The following is a 13032-nucleotide window of genomic DNA, read 5'->3' on the forward strand; positions in this document are numbered from 1 at the left end:
AAAGTATAAAAGGCAAGGCCCCACTGTGTTCAGGGCTCAGCCTTTGGATACGAATCCACTGAGCCTGTGCTGGCACAAATAAATGCTGCTTCCTGCATATAGCCTCGGGGTCTTGCTTCACTCTGTAAAATCCTGCAACATTATTGGTTGTGGACTTAGTGGGCGTGCACACATGGAGGTGGGGCCGGGGTCTGGGCTGCTTCCACAGCTCCCAGAGCGGGTGTAACTGTGTGACCATAGTGGCTCTGGTACCTGACTTCATTGGAACTATGCCTATAGATCTATGCTGGTGGCTTTGTGAACACAGTACCTGAGGGACACTAGGGCTGAATGCTTGCAGGTGGAGCTGAAGACAGTGCCAACAACAGTGTACCTTGTGAGCCTGCGTGGCAGGTGTGACAGGTGACACCACAGAGCACACTCCTTGATGGACAGCTCCAGTGCAGGAATACTCAGTGGCTCCAATCCCAGTGGGAGGGCTCCAGTCCTGCCTACCTCACCCTGCAGCTTAGAAACAGATATGGGGGTTTCTATTCCAATAACTGGGGAGCAGATCCTTCCCCTGAGAGGCCTGTGAAACTGCAGAGCAAAGAAGAAGCTACACTCAACATGGTGCAGGCTTTGGTCACCACGACACCAGTCACACTCCCTTATCAAGGTGATTATGGCCAGCACACATGGAAGAAAGATGCAGCAGACATCCATACTAAAATCAGCTCTTGCACCAAAAATATTAAACTCACACAGGCTATACAGGGATGCTGCCACATAAAAACAGCCCTCTAAGACCACAGTAGATAACTGTTCCTCCTAAACTCATAGAGTAAGAGAAATATAACTAAAATGAAGAAGCAGAGAAACCACTCCTAACTAAAAGATCAAGAGAATTCCTCTGACAGAACAAATAATGAAACAGATCTTTTCAGTCTAGAACACTCTGAGTTCCAAAAAGAGGTAATGAAAATACTGAAGGAATTAAGAAAGGCTATCGATATAAATGCAGATTACTATAAAAGGGAACTAGAAACTATAAAGGGAACCACGAAAAATTGGAAAACTCATTTGCTGAGACAAAAGCTGAGCTCAAGGCGATGAATAGCAAATTGGATAATACAGAGGAAAGAATAAGTAATATGGAAGATGGAATAACAGAAATCATCCAGTGAGAACAGCAGACAGGAAGACAAATTAAAAAAACGAAGCAATATGAGACCTATGGTATAATATAGAATGTGCCAATCTACACATGACAGGGATCCCAGAAGGAGGAGAAAGAAAAGTGGGTTGAAAATGTATTTGAAAATTTATGGCTGAAAAATTCCCAAGCCTAAAGAAGGAAATAGATATCGAGGTACAGGAAGCACAGGGGGTCCCAAACAAGAGGAACACAAACAGAACTATACCAAGACATATTACAATTAAAATGGCAAAAGTTAAAGAGAAGTTTCTAAGGACAGAAAGAGAGAAACAAAGAGTTAATTACAAGGGGACCCCCACAAGGCTATCAGCTGATTTCTCTACAGAAACTCTGCCAGCCAGAGGGAGCAACAGGATATATTCAAAGTCCTGAAACGGAGAAACCTGCAACCTAGGATACTCTACTCAACAAGATTATCATTTAGAACAGGAGAGAGAAAGAATTTCTCAGACAAGCAAAAACTAAAAGTATACAGCAATACTAAACCTGTCCTAAAAGAAATACTGAAAGGTCTTCCTTAAACAGAAAAGCAAAAATATATAGAAAAGAGTAACTCACAATTGGACAATAAATCACTTAAATAAGCCAGTGTACAGATCAAGAAAAAAATCAAAAAAATTTTGTGAAGGTGATGATAACCACAACAAAGAGCAAAAGGATACACATGAAGATGTAAAAGAGGACATCAAACACATGAAATGTGGGGGAGGAGAGTAAGAAAATGTAGAGTTTTTTTTCAGAATGTGTTTGAGTCTATATGACTACCAGTCTAAAGCAATCTGATATAGGAAGGGGTTAATATACTTGAAGAGCAGGGCAACCACAAATCAAAACCATACAACAGATTCACAAAAACCAAAAAAAGAGAACCCGAGCATCATACAAAAGAAAACCATCAAAGTACAAAAGGAGGGACTTCCTTGGTGGTGCAGTGGTTAAGAATCTGCCTGCCAATGCAGGGGACATGGGTTTGATCCCTGGTCCAGGAAGATACCACATGCAGTGGAGCAAGTAAGTCCGTGCACCACAGCTACTGAGCCTGTGCTCTAGAGCCCACAAGCCACAACTACTGAAGCCTGTGTGCCTAGACCCTGTGCTCTGCAACAGGAGAAGCCACTGCACTGAGAAGCTCACACACCACAACGAAGAGTATCTCCCACTTACCACAACTAGAGAAAGCCCATGTGCAGCAAGGAGGACCCAATGCAGCCAAAAAAAAAAAAGAACAAGAAAAAGAAAAGAACAAAGAAATACAAAATCAGTTGGAAAGCAAAGGTTAAAATGACAATAAATACATATACATCAATAATTAACATAAAAGTCAATAGACTAAAGGCTCCAATCAAAAGACACAGAGTGGCAGATTGCATTTTAAAAAAAAAAACACGAGTCTCTAATATGCTGCCAACAAAAGACTCAATTTAGGCAAAGGACACACATAGATTGAAAGCGAAGGGATGGAAAAAGCTATTTCATGCAAACAGGAATAACAAGAAAGTGGGGGTAGCAATACTCATATCAGACAAAACAGACTTGAAAACAAAGGTCCTAAAGGAAGATAAAAAAGGATACTATATAATGATAAAAGAATCAATATAAGAAGACTATATTACACTTGTTAATGTATATGCACCCAATACAGGAACACCCAAATACATAAAACAAATACTAACAGAAATAAAGGGAGAAACTGACAAGAATATAATAATAGTAGGAGACTTTAACAGCCCACTAACATCAATGGACAAATCTTCCAGATAGAAAATCAATAAGGCAGCAAAGATCCTAAATGATACAACAGAACAGTTAGACTTTATTCATATTTTCAGGATATTATGTTAAAGAAAAATAGAATACACATTCTTTTCAAGTGCACATGGAACATTATCTAGGATAGACCACATCCTAAGACAGAAAACAAACCTCAACAAATTTAAGAGAACAGAAATTATTTCAAGCATCTTTTCTGATCACAGTGGCATGAAACTAGAAATCGATCACAGAAAGAGAAGTGGAAAAAAACAATTATACAGAGACTAAACAACATGCTACTAAAAAACTAATGGGTCAACCATGAAATCAAAGAGGAAATTAAAAAATACCTTGAGACAAATGACAACACAACCATAGAAAATCTGTGGGATACAGCAAAAGCAGTTCTTAGAAGGAATGCCACAGTAACACAGGCCTTCCTCAAAAAGCAAGAATAATCTCAAATAAACAGCCTAACTTATCACCTAAAAGAATTAGAATGAAAAAGGACAAAGAAAATCAAAGTCAGCAGAAGGAAGAAAATAATAAACATTGATGAAGAAATAAATAAAAAAGAGATTAAAAACTAGGAAAGAAAATCAATAAAACCAAGAGCTGGTTCTTTGAAAGTGTGAACAAAATTGACAAACCTCTGCCCAGCCTCCCCAAGATGAAAAGAGGACCCAAATAAACAAAATAAGAAATGAAAGACGAGAAATAACAACCAACACTGCAGAAAACAAACAAAAAATCAAAAAAAAAAAAAAAAACCAAAAAAAAAAACCACCCCAAAATAGAGAATAATATGAACAGTTACGTGTTAAGAAGCTGGAAAAACTAAAAGAAATACACAAGTTTCTAGAAGCATACAGCCCACCAAAACTGAATCAACAAATAGATAATTTGAACAGAACAATCACTAGATGTGAAATAGAATCTGTTAAAAAAAACAAAGACAAACAAACAACCAAAAACCCTCCCTACAAACAAAAGTCCAGTATCAGATGGCTTCACTGGGGAATTGGCAATTGTGTGAAACATATATAGAAGAACTTACACCAATCCTTCTCACACTTTTCCAAAAGACTGACAAGGAGGGAACACTCCCAAAGTCATTCTATGAAGACACCATCACCCGGATACAAAAACCAAAGACACTACCAAAAAAGAAAATTACAGGCCAATATCTTTGATGAATATAGATGCAAACATTCTGAACAAAATATTAGCAAACTGAACCCAACAACACATAAAAAAGATCATACACCACAAGCAAGTTGGAATCATCCCTGGGTCACAAGGATGGTTCAACATACACAAATCAATGTGCTATACGACATAAACAAAAGGCAAAAACCACACGATCATCTCAATAGATGCAGGAAAAGTATTTGATAAAATTCAACATCCATTTATGATAAAAAAAAAAAAAACTCTAACCAAAGTGGGTATAAATGGAGAACATCTCAACATAATAAAAGCTATTTATGACAAACCCGCAGCCAACATAGTACTCAAAGGTGAAAAGCTCAAAGCTTTCACTAAAATCTGGAACAAGGCAAGGATGCCCACCTCACCACTTCTATTCAACACAGTATTGGAAGTCCTAGACACAGCAATCAGGGAAGAAAAAGAAATAAAAGTTATCCAAATTGGAAGGAAAGAGGTAAAACTGTCATTATATGCAGATGACATGACACTATATAGAGAAAACTATAACATAAAGACTCCATACAAAAACTTTTAGAACCAATAAATGAATTCAGCAAGGCAGCCGAATACAATATTAACATACAGAAATTGCTTGCATTTCTTTACACTAACAATGAAACATCAGAAAGGGAAAGTAAAAAAACAATCCCTTTTAAAAGTCCATCCAAAAAAAAAAAAACTTACAAATAAACCTGACCAAGGAGATGAAAGACTTATATTCTGAGAACTACAAAACATTGATCAAGTAAATGGAAGATGATTCAAAGAAATGGAAACATATCCCATGCTCCTAGAATGGAAGAAGTAATATTCTTAAAATGGACATACTACCCAAAGCCATCTACAGATTTGATGCAATCCTTGTTAAATCACCCAGGACATTTTTCACAGAACTAGAACAAATAACCTTAAAATTCATATGGAACCATAAAAGACCCAGATTTGCTAAAGGAATCCATAGGAAAAAGAACAAAGCAGGAGGCATAACCCTCCCAGGCTGCAGACAATACCACAAAGCTACAGTAATCATAATAGCATGGTACTGGCACAAAAACAGACATATAGATCAATAGAACAGAACAGAGACCCCAGAAATGAATCCACTCACCTACGGACAATTAATCTTCAATAAAGGAGGCAAGAATATACAATGCAGAAAAGACAGTCTCTTCAGCAAGTGATGTTGGGAAAGCTGGACAGTCACATGTAAATCAATGAAGTTAGAACACACCCTCACACCATTCACAAAAATAAACTCAGAATGGCTTAAAGACTTAAATATAAGACATGACACCAAAAAACTCCTAGAAGAGAACATAGACAAAACATTCTCTGACATAAATCATAGCAGTGTTTTCTTAGGTTAGTCTCCCAAGGCAATAGAAATAAAAGCAAAAATTAAAAAATGGAACCTAATGAAACATAAGATTTTGCACAACAAAGGAAACCATAAACAAAATGAAAAATCAACCTACAGGCTGGGAGGCAATATTTGCAAATAATGTGACCAACAAGGGATTAATTTTCAAAATATGCAAACAGCTCATACAACTCAATAACAAAAAACAAATACAACCAAATCAAAAAATTGGCAGAAGACCTAAAGAGACATTGCTCCAAAGAAGACATACATTGGCCAATAGGCACATGAAAAGATGCTCAACATTGCTAATTATTAGAGAAATGCAAATCAAAACTACAATGAGGTACTGCTTCACATTGGTCAGAATGACCTTCATTAAAAAGTCTACAAATAACAAATGCTGGAGAGGATGTAGAGAAAAAGGCACCCTCCTACACTACCAATGGCAATGTAAATTTGTGCAGCCACTATGGAAAACAGTATGGGATTTCCTCAGAAAACTAAAAATAGAGTTGCCATATGGTCTAGCAATCCCACTTGTGGGCATATATCCAGGCAAAATTGTATTTCAGAAAGATATACACACCCTATGTTCATAGCAGCACTATTTACAATAGCCAAGTTATGGAAGCAACCTAAATGTCTGTCTGTTGACAGAAGAATAGATAAAGAAGATGTGGTACATACATACAATGGAATATTACTCAGCCATAAAAAGAGAATAAAATAATGTCATTTGCAGCAACATGCATGGACCTAGAGATTATCACACCACGTGAAGTAAGTCAGACAGAGAAAGACAAAGAGGATATGATATCACTTACATGTGGAATCTAAAACAATGATACAAATGAATTTATTTACAAAACAGAAATAGACACACTGACTTAGAAAACAAACACGGTTACCAAAGGAGAAGGGCGGAAGGGATGAATTAGGAGTGACATATACAAACTACCATATATAAAATAGATAATCAACAAGGAACTACTGTATAGCACAAGGAACTCTACTCAATATTCTGTAATAACCTATACGGGATAAGAATCTGAAAAGGAATGGATGCATGTGTATGTATAACTGAATCACTTTGCTGTACATCTGAGACTAACACAACATTGAAAATCAACTATACTCCAATATAAAATAAAAATTAAACTGAAAAAGAACTTTTTAAATAAAACAATGCCAGTCAAAAAGGAAAAAACTAAAAATAGAGTTGCCGTATGGTCCAGCAACCCCACTCATGGGCATATATCCACACAAAACTGTATTTAAAAAAGATACATGCACTCCTATGTTTATAGCAGCACTATTTACAATAGCCAAGACATGGAAACATGTCCATCGAGAGATGAATGGATAAAGAAGATGTGCTATACATATACAATGGAACACTACTCAGCCATTAAAAAAATGAAATACCATTTGCAACAACATGGAGGGACCTAGAGATTATCATACTGAGTGAAGGAAGTCAGGATCAGAAAGACAAATAGCATATGATATCACTTATATGTGGAATCTAAAATATGACACAAATCAACTCATTTATGAAACAGAAACAGATGCACAGACATAGAGAACAGATTTGTGGTTGCCAAGGAGGAGGAGATGAGGGAAGGATGGATTGGGAGTTTGAGATTAGCAGATGCAAACTATTATGTATAAAATGGATAAACAACAAGGTGCTACTGTATAGCACAGGGAACTATATTCAATATCCTATACTACACCATAATGGAAAAGAATATGAAAAAGAATATATATGTATATGTATAACTGAATCACTTTGCTGTACACCAGAAACTAACAAAACAGTGTAAATCAACTATACTTCAATAAAAAATAAACTAAAACAAACAAACAAAAAACCTGGTATCTGATGAAAATATCTGTTGAAAATACCTGCTGCTGAAAATACGCTCTATTGGGGGGGAAAATCAGCCTTTTCATGCAATTTGAAAAAAACCATCAAATGAAAAGCAATTACACTTAGGTGCCTTATAAAAAGAATGTGATAATGCTCTGTGCGTACCTGAGGTATGACTGACATTTTCTTCCTTAAATCATGAAGTCCAATTTCGGATGCCAAGATATCATCAATCCGAACACTACCTTCAGGTTCTGACAATCTAAAAAGAGCAGAGATGAGGGAACTTTTTCCAGCTCCTGTTCTTCCCACAATGCCCACCTGTAAAGAGATACAGGAGAGATTAAGAATTAACAAAATGTAACAAACCTAGGAGAAACCCTGGTTGTTGAAGATGACTACATAGAGTGTAGTTTAAATGTTCCTCAACCATGGCACCAAATTTTGGGCCAAATAATTTATTGGGAGAGGGTTCGTTTAGGGGCCTGTCCTGTATATTGTAGGATGTTTAGCAGGATCTCTGGACTCTACCCACTAGATGTCAGAAGCATTCCCTAAATTGTGGCAACCAGAATTGTCAGACATTGACAAAAGCCCCCTGGTTTAGACCCCCTGGTCCAAAAAAAGTTTAAAATAACAGCATCAATCTACAGGCCGTGAAAAGCCATCAGTCTCCTTAGTGGTCCTTAAAAATTAAGCTTAAATTAGCTTTATTCCTTGTGTCTGGAAATTTTGACCTTGAGAATTATGTGGATAATTTTACAGAGATGGTCAATAACTCAAGTCTGAAGTGTCATACACATACAACCATTCATTTTCTGTGCGTTCTGTTATTTAGAGGAAATATTCTTTGGTAGATAAAACTAAATCCCTTCCTGATACTAACTATCTTAATTATGTTCTGTCTTGGAAGGAAACGTCTTAAAATTGTAAAATGCAGCCAGTAGCCAGGCAGTATTTAAAAGGCAGCAGCCAGTAGACAAAATACATATAATGAGATTAACAACAACACAAACAGCATTTGCTATTTATAGGGGATCATTCAACTGAGCACTTCAAAAGGCATTTTACAAACCAATTAATACAACTGCACCTCGGAAAGACACACATCTAATTATTAAAACCAAAGCAGAGAGAAATTTAGTGCACTAACCATACAATCAAAGAATTGATACAATGCAGGGAAAATGCTGGTCATGAATGAAACTGTATGATAGAAACTAGCTTTTAGCTGTGTGCATTCAATCATGCATGCAGAAACTGGCCTTTTTTACCAATGAGCTTCCCAACTGCAAATTCCCTGGTGGGAGCCTCCCAAGAGATGATTTCATCTCTACTTAGACTTCTGAATAAATGGACATGAGGGGGATAAAATATGCTTTCAATCATTTGTAAATTAATTCAGTAAATTTTAAAAACTCAAAGCTTTACGCAGAGAAGAACTAAACCTTCCTGAGGACTGATTATGTGCTGGAAACTCTACATATTTTCTCATTTGAATACCTCCAAAGTTTCAAAGCTTAATCTGTAAAATCCATGATGGCATTTCAAAAAGAATTTATCTTTATAGAGATTAAATGTAAGAAAAGTGGATTTACTTGATTTATCTTTGTAGCCAATTTGTATCTTATGGTAAATTCTAATTTGTATCATATGTATGGTGTATTCTCTGCATATAGGCAGGTTTTAGTGCGTATATATATGTCTCATGTTCTGTGTACAGGCAGACCTCGAAGATATTGCAGATTTGGTTCCAGACCACCTTAATAAAGCGAATATCACAAAATAAGCTGAGTCATACAAATATTTTTGTTTCTCTGTGCATATAAAAGTTATGTTTATACTACACTGTAGTCTAAGTGTGCAAGAGCATTATGTCTAAAAAACAATGCATGTACCTTACTTTGCAAATACTTTATTGCTAAAAAGTGCGAACCACCAGAGCCTTCAGCAGATCATAGTAACTTTAAAGATCACTGATCACCATAACAAATATAATAATAATAAAAAAGTTTGAAATATTAGGAGAATTACCAAAACGTTACAAAGAGACACAGAGTAAGCAAATGCTGTAGGAAACATGGTGCTGATGGACTTGCTCGATGCAGGGTTGCCACACATGTTCAATCTGTAAAAAATGCGCCATCTGTGAAGCACAATAAAACCAGCTAAGCCTGAATTTCTGGGTGTTCTCATATGTAAATCAACACAAGTCAGGACACAGGTGAGGACTGTGTCTGTGAGAATGTGTGTAGGTTCCCATGCTGTAAGTTCCACTGAAACTGATCCCTCTGTGCAAACTGGAATATTTGTAGACTTTGGGTAACTGAAAGAAAACCCGGCTCTGGTTATTTCTGCCGTTCACTCATCAAAACTATAGTGTGAAAGTCTTTCCCAGGTCACCAATGGGTTTTACCAACTGCTCATGGAGAGTATCACTTGAGTATCAGTAAGTTTACATTCCTAACAGCAAGGACACCTGGAGAAAATCTTATTTTAGCTGCTTTGTAACTACCCCTTTCCACTTTTCCAAGAAGGGCAGGGTTGATCTCTGACGACCACACCATCTCCTTAGACGTGTGCACCTGGATCTCTCTTCAAACATCAAACTCAACATGATCAACACCCAATGCCCCACACAAAACAGCCGCTTACTCTGACTTTTCCACTTCACTCTCACTACTTCTTTCCCAGGCTCATGGGTTCTCAACGTCCACCCTACTTCCAGCTTTCCCTGAGTCCAGCATGCATGGTGCCAAGCCCTGAAGACTCTACTCCTGCAGTGTTTCATGATGCAATCCCTCATTTCAATGCCCACATTCAGCACCTGAGTGTCAGGCTGTACCACCTTTTTCAGAACAAATAAAACAAACTCTTTTCTTAATCATAATCAGCGCAAATGAATTTGAAAAGCAAATAGATACTACCCATCACCCCAGCACTCTGATAAAACCATTTTTAAGATGTTGATGTATTTTCTTTCTTGACTTGTGTTTGTGTGTTCTCTTTTTTTTCTTCTTTTATTTCCGTGTATGTGTCGTTAAAGATACAATTTCACATATTTAAACAAAATAAGATTAATATGAACATACTGTTGCAATCTGTTTTCATTTAGTATTTCATAGAAGTATTTATCTTAATGGCTACATAATATTACAGTATATGTTATAATTTATTTAACAAATCCCCTATTGGTGGGTATTTAGGCATTCTCTAGTATTTTGCTATTATAAATAACTCTGTGTTATATATCCTTGAAGCTAAATCTTTGGAAACAACCTTATTTCCTTAAGATAAGTTCTTAGATGTGGAATTGCTGAGAATCAGGTATGAACATTTTCAAAGGAGGCTGTTAAGCACTGCCAACCTACCCTCCGGAAATATGATACCAGTTAGTACTCCCACCCATTTCCCTGCACATTCACAAACTGTGTGTTATAACTTTCTTTTGATTGACATCAGTTTGACTGCAAAACATGGAATCCCTTTCCCGTGACGTCTTGCTGGAGGCACAACAGCTACTGCCTCCCTGCCTCCCACATCTGCCCACTCTGGTCCATGTGCACCCACTTCTCACATTAAACTCTTGAAGGATGGCTCTGTGCCTGTTACTCCACCCTGGGAGGTCTATTCTACAAAAACTGTCCCTACTAACCTCTCCATCCTTCATCTCCATGAGTCAGCTTCTGTGGGATTACTAGCTACTTCTGAGGGTTGAATGTGAAAATGTGCGTTATACAGCTGGTAGTTCTTTTCCCTGAATGCTCTGCAGATTTCTAAGTCTTCATTCACTCAATAAGAGCATCAGGCCTTTGCTTATGCGGGTCCCACCTCCTGGAATTATTTTCACATGCGTTTTCACCTGCTGAAACCCTAACCACACACATCACTAAGTGTGTCTCATATGCCTAATTCCTAAAAAATGCTCTCCTTGTCCCCTCTTGTGGACTTCTCCCAACCCTAACAGATGTTATATCATCTTTTTCTAAATTTTTATAAAAACTGTGACCACCTTCTATCTTACAAAGCTAATATAGCCATTTTCTTGTTTCTTCAACTGGACCCTATGTGTTTACAGCAGAATCTGTGTTGGATTTGCCTTTGTATTACATGTATTACCTGTGGTGTCCTGTGCAAAAGAGGCTTCCTTAGGGAGCTGAGGTTTTTAACTCAGGCTGGAGATATTTATGGAAAATCTATTACCATATTGTTTAGGTATACAATAAGGTGGAAAGAGAAACAGACGTGGCAGATGGATCCTACATCCATAAACACAATTGCAAATGGCCAACCCCTCACTTTCATGGGACAAACAACAGTTTGCACAGTGTAAGTGATTAAGGTCATTTTACATTCCATGAAAATGACAACTATCTTTGAGCATTTACTCTGTGCTGGTATCCATGCCAGGGGCTTTACAGGTCTTCTCTTGTTTAATTAGTACAACAACGCTAGAGCTTAGGGTTGTTGTACTAATTCCATTTTGCAAAAGTAAAGGTTGAGGCTTTTAAGATTAATTACTCGGCCTGAAATAACAAAGCCCATAAGTTGCAGGATGGGACTCAAACCCACGTGTGTCGGCCTCTTTTCCATTCTGCTGATGGCCTCCTTATCACCTGGATGGCCTGGCACCTTGTTATGTCCCTCTGTCTAACTAGAAGAAAGTGGGGAGAGGTGTAGTTGCAGTTAAAGGAACCAGCCAACCATACGGATCCTGAGGCCAGACAGTTAAAGCATGACATGGATACAAGCAAATATAACATGGAGAGTGGGACAGGAGGGCTGACATCTCTGAGCAAAGGGGGTAGCTGAGGTCAGGTGGGTTGGCTCTCAGCAGGAAGACTCAGCACCCACAGCTCAGCTGGGAGAGAAACCTGCAGCTAAGTGGGGCACACGGTACCTGGCAAACAGGCAAAACAGACCTAGTGCCCTGCTTGGGGCAGCAAGAGACATTTGTGATCCCATCAGGTGGTGAAAGAGCCACACACACACACTGCTATGCTGGGCTTTCTCTGACTCAGAGCCCACGCATGGCCGAGACTGTGGTGAAAGCCCTCCAGTCCCCAAAGGAGGCCGGTGTGTGGAAGGAGAGCTGGATGAAAAGTGTTTGTGATGAAGACACACTCTACTGAAAAGATGCAAATAAATTCATTGGGGAAGAAAGACCTTGGACACCAGAAAGGACTGCAAAGATCCCGACATAACTGGGTAGGACACAGGGGAAAAAAAAAGGAGAAAGAGGAGAAGAAAGGAAAGGGACAGGTCTCACACCCTGGGGCAGGGGGAGCTGAAACAGAGGGGAGATTGCCGAATTCAGGGAAACATCCCTTATCTGATGGGGAAACCCCTTCTCCAATGGGGAATTTCCCTGGGTCAGAAGGGAGGCATTTGGGACTGTTCAAAGAGGGTGAAGTGGCTGAGCTGTGGTAGACGGCAAAGAGTGAGAAAGACACGGAGGGTCCACACCACAGCTCAGCATGTCCAGACTGAGACATCGGTTCACAGCTGAACAGGGGGTCTGGGAGCTGGAATGTGGGAGCTGGAGAACTGGTTCAGGGTGAGAAACACTGTTGGCAGTGGGGAGAAGGACTGAGAGGACAGGAGGGAAGAAATCCACAGCGGAGAGTGCCTACC

At 38.5% G+C, this 13032-nt stretch overlaps 1 protein-coding gene across 1 annotated transcript in view; it reads right to left on the reverse strand.

The window, feature by feature from the left end:
* The window catches only part of LOC130835551 (ATP-binding cassette sub-family C member 4-like), a 201615-nt gene that overhangs the window by 49598 nt on the left and 138985 nt on the right, over positions 1-13032 (reverse strand). The window contains exon 26 of the mRNA XM_057707189.1: positions 7564-7719. Coding sequence (XP_057563172.1) covers positions 7564-7719 — 156 coding nt within the window. The remainder of the gene's footprint in view (positions 1-7563; positions 7720-13032) is intronic.

Source organism: Hippopotamus amphibius, chromosome 14, assembly GCF_030028045.1.
Source record: "Hippopotamus amphibius kiboko isolate mHipAmp2 chromosome 14, mHipAmp2.hap2, whole genome shotgun sequence".
In the NCBI taxonomy this organism is placed as follows: domain Eukaryota; kingdom Metazoa; phylum Chordata; class Mammalia; order Artiodactyla; family Hippopotamidae; genus Hippopotamus; species Hippopotamus amphibius.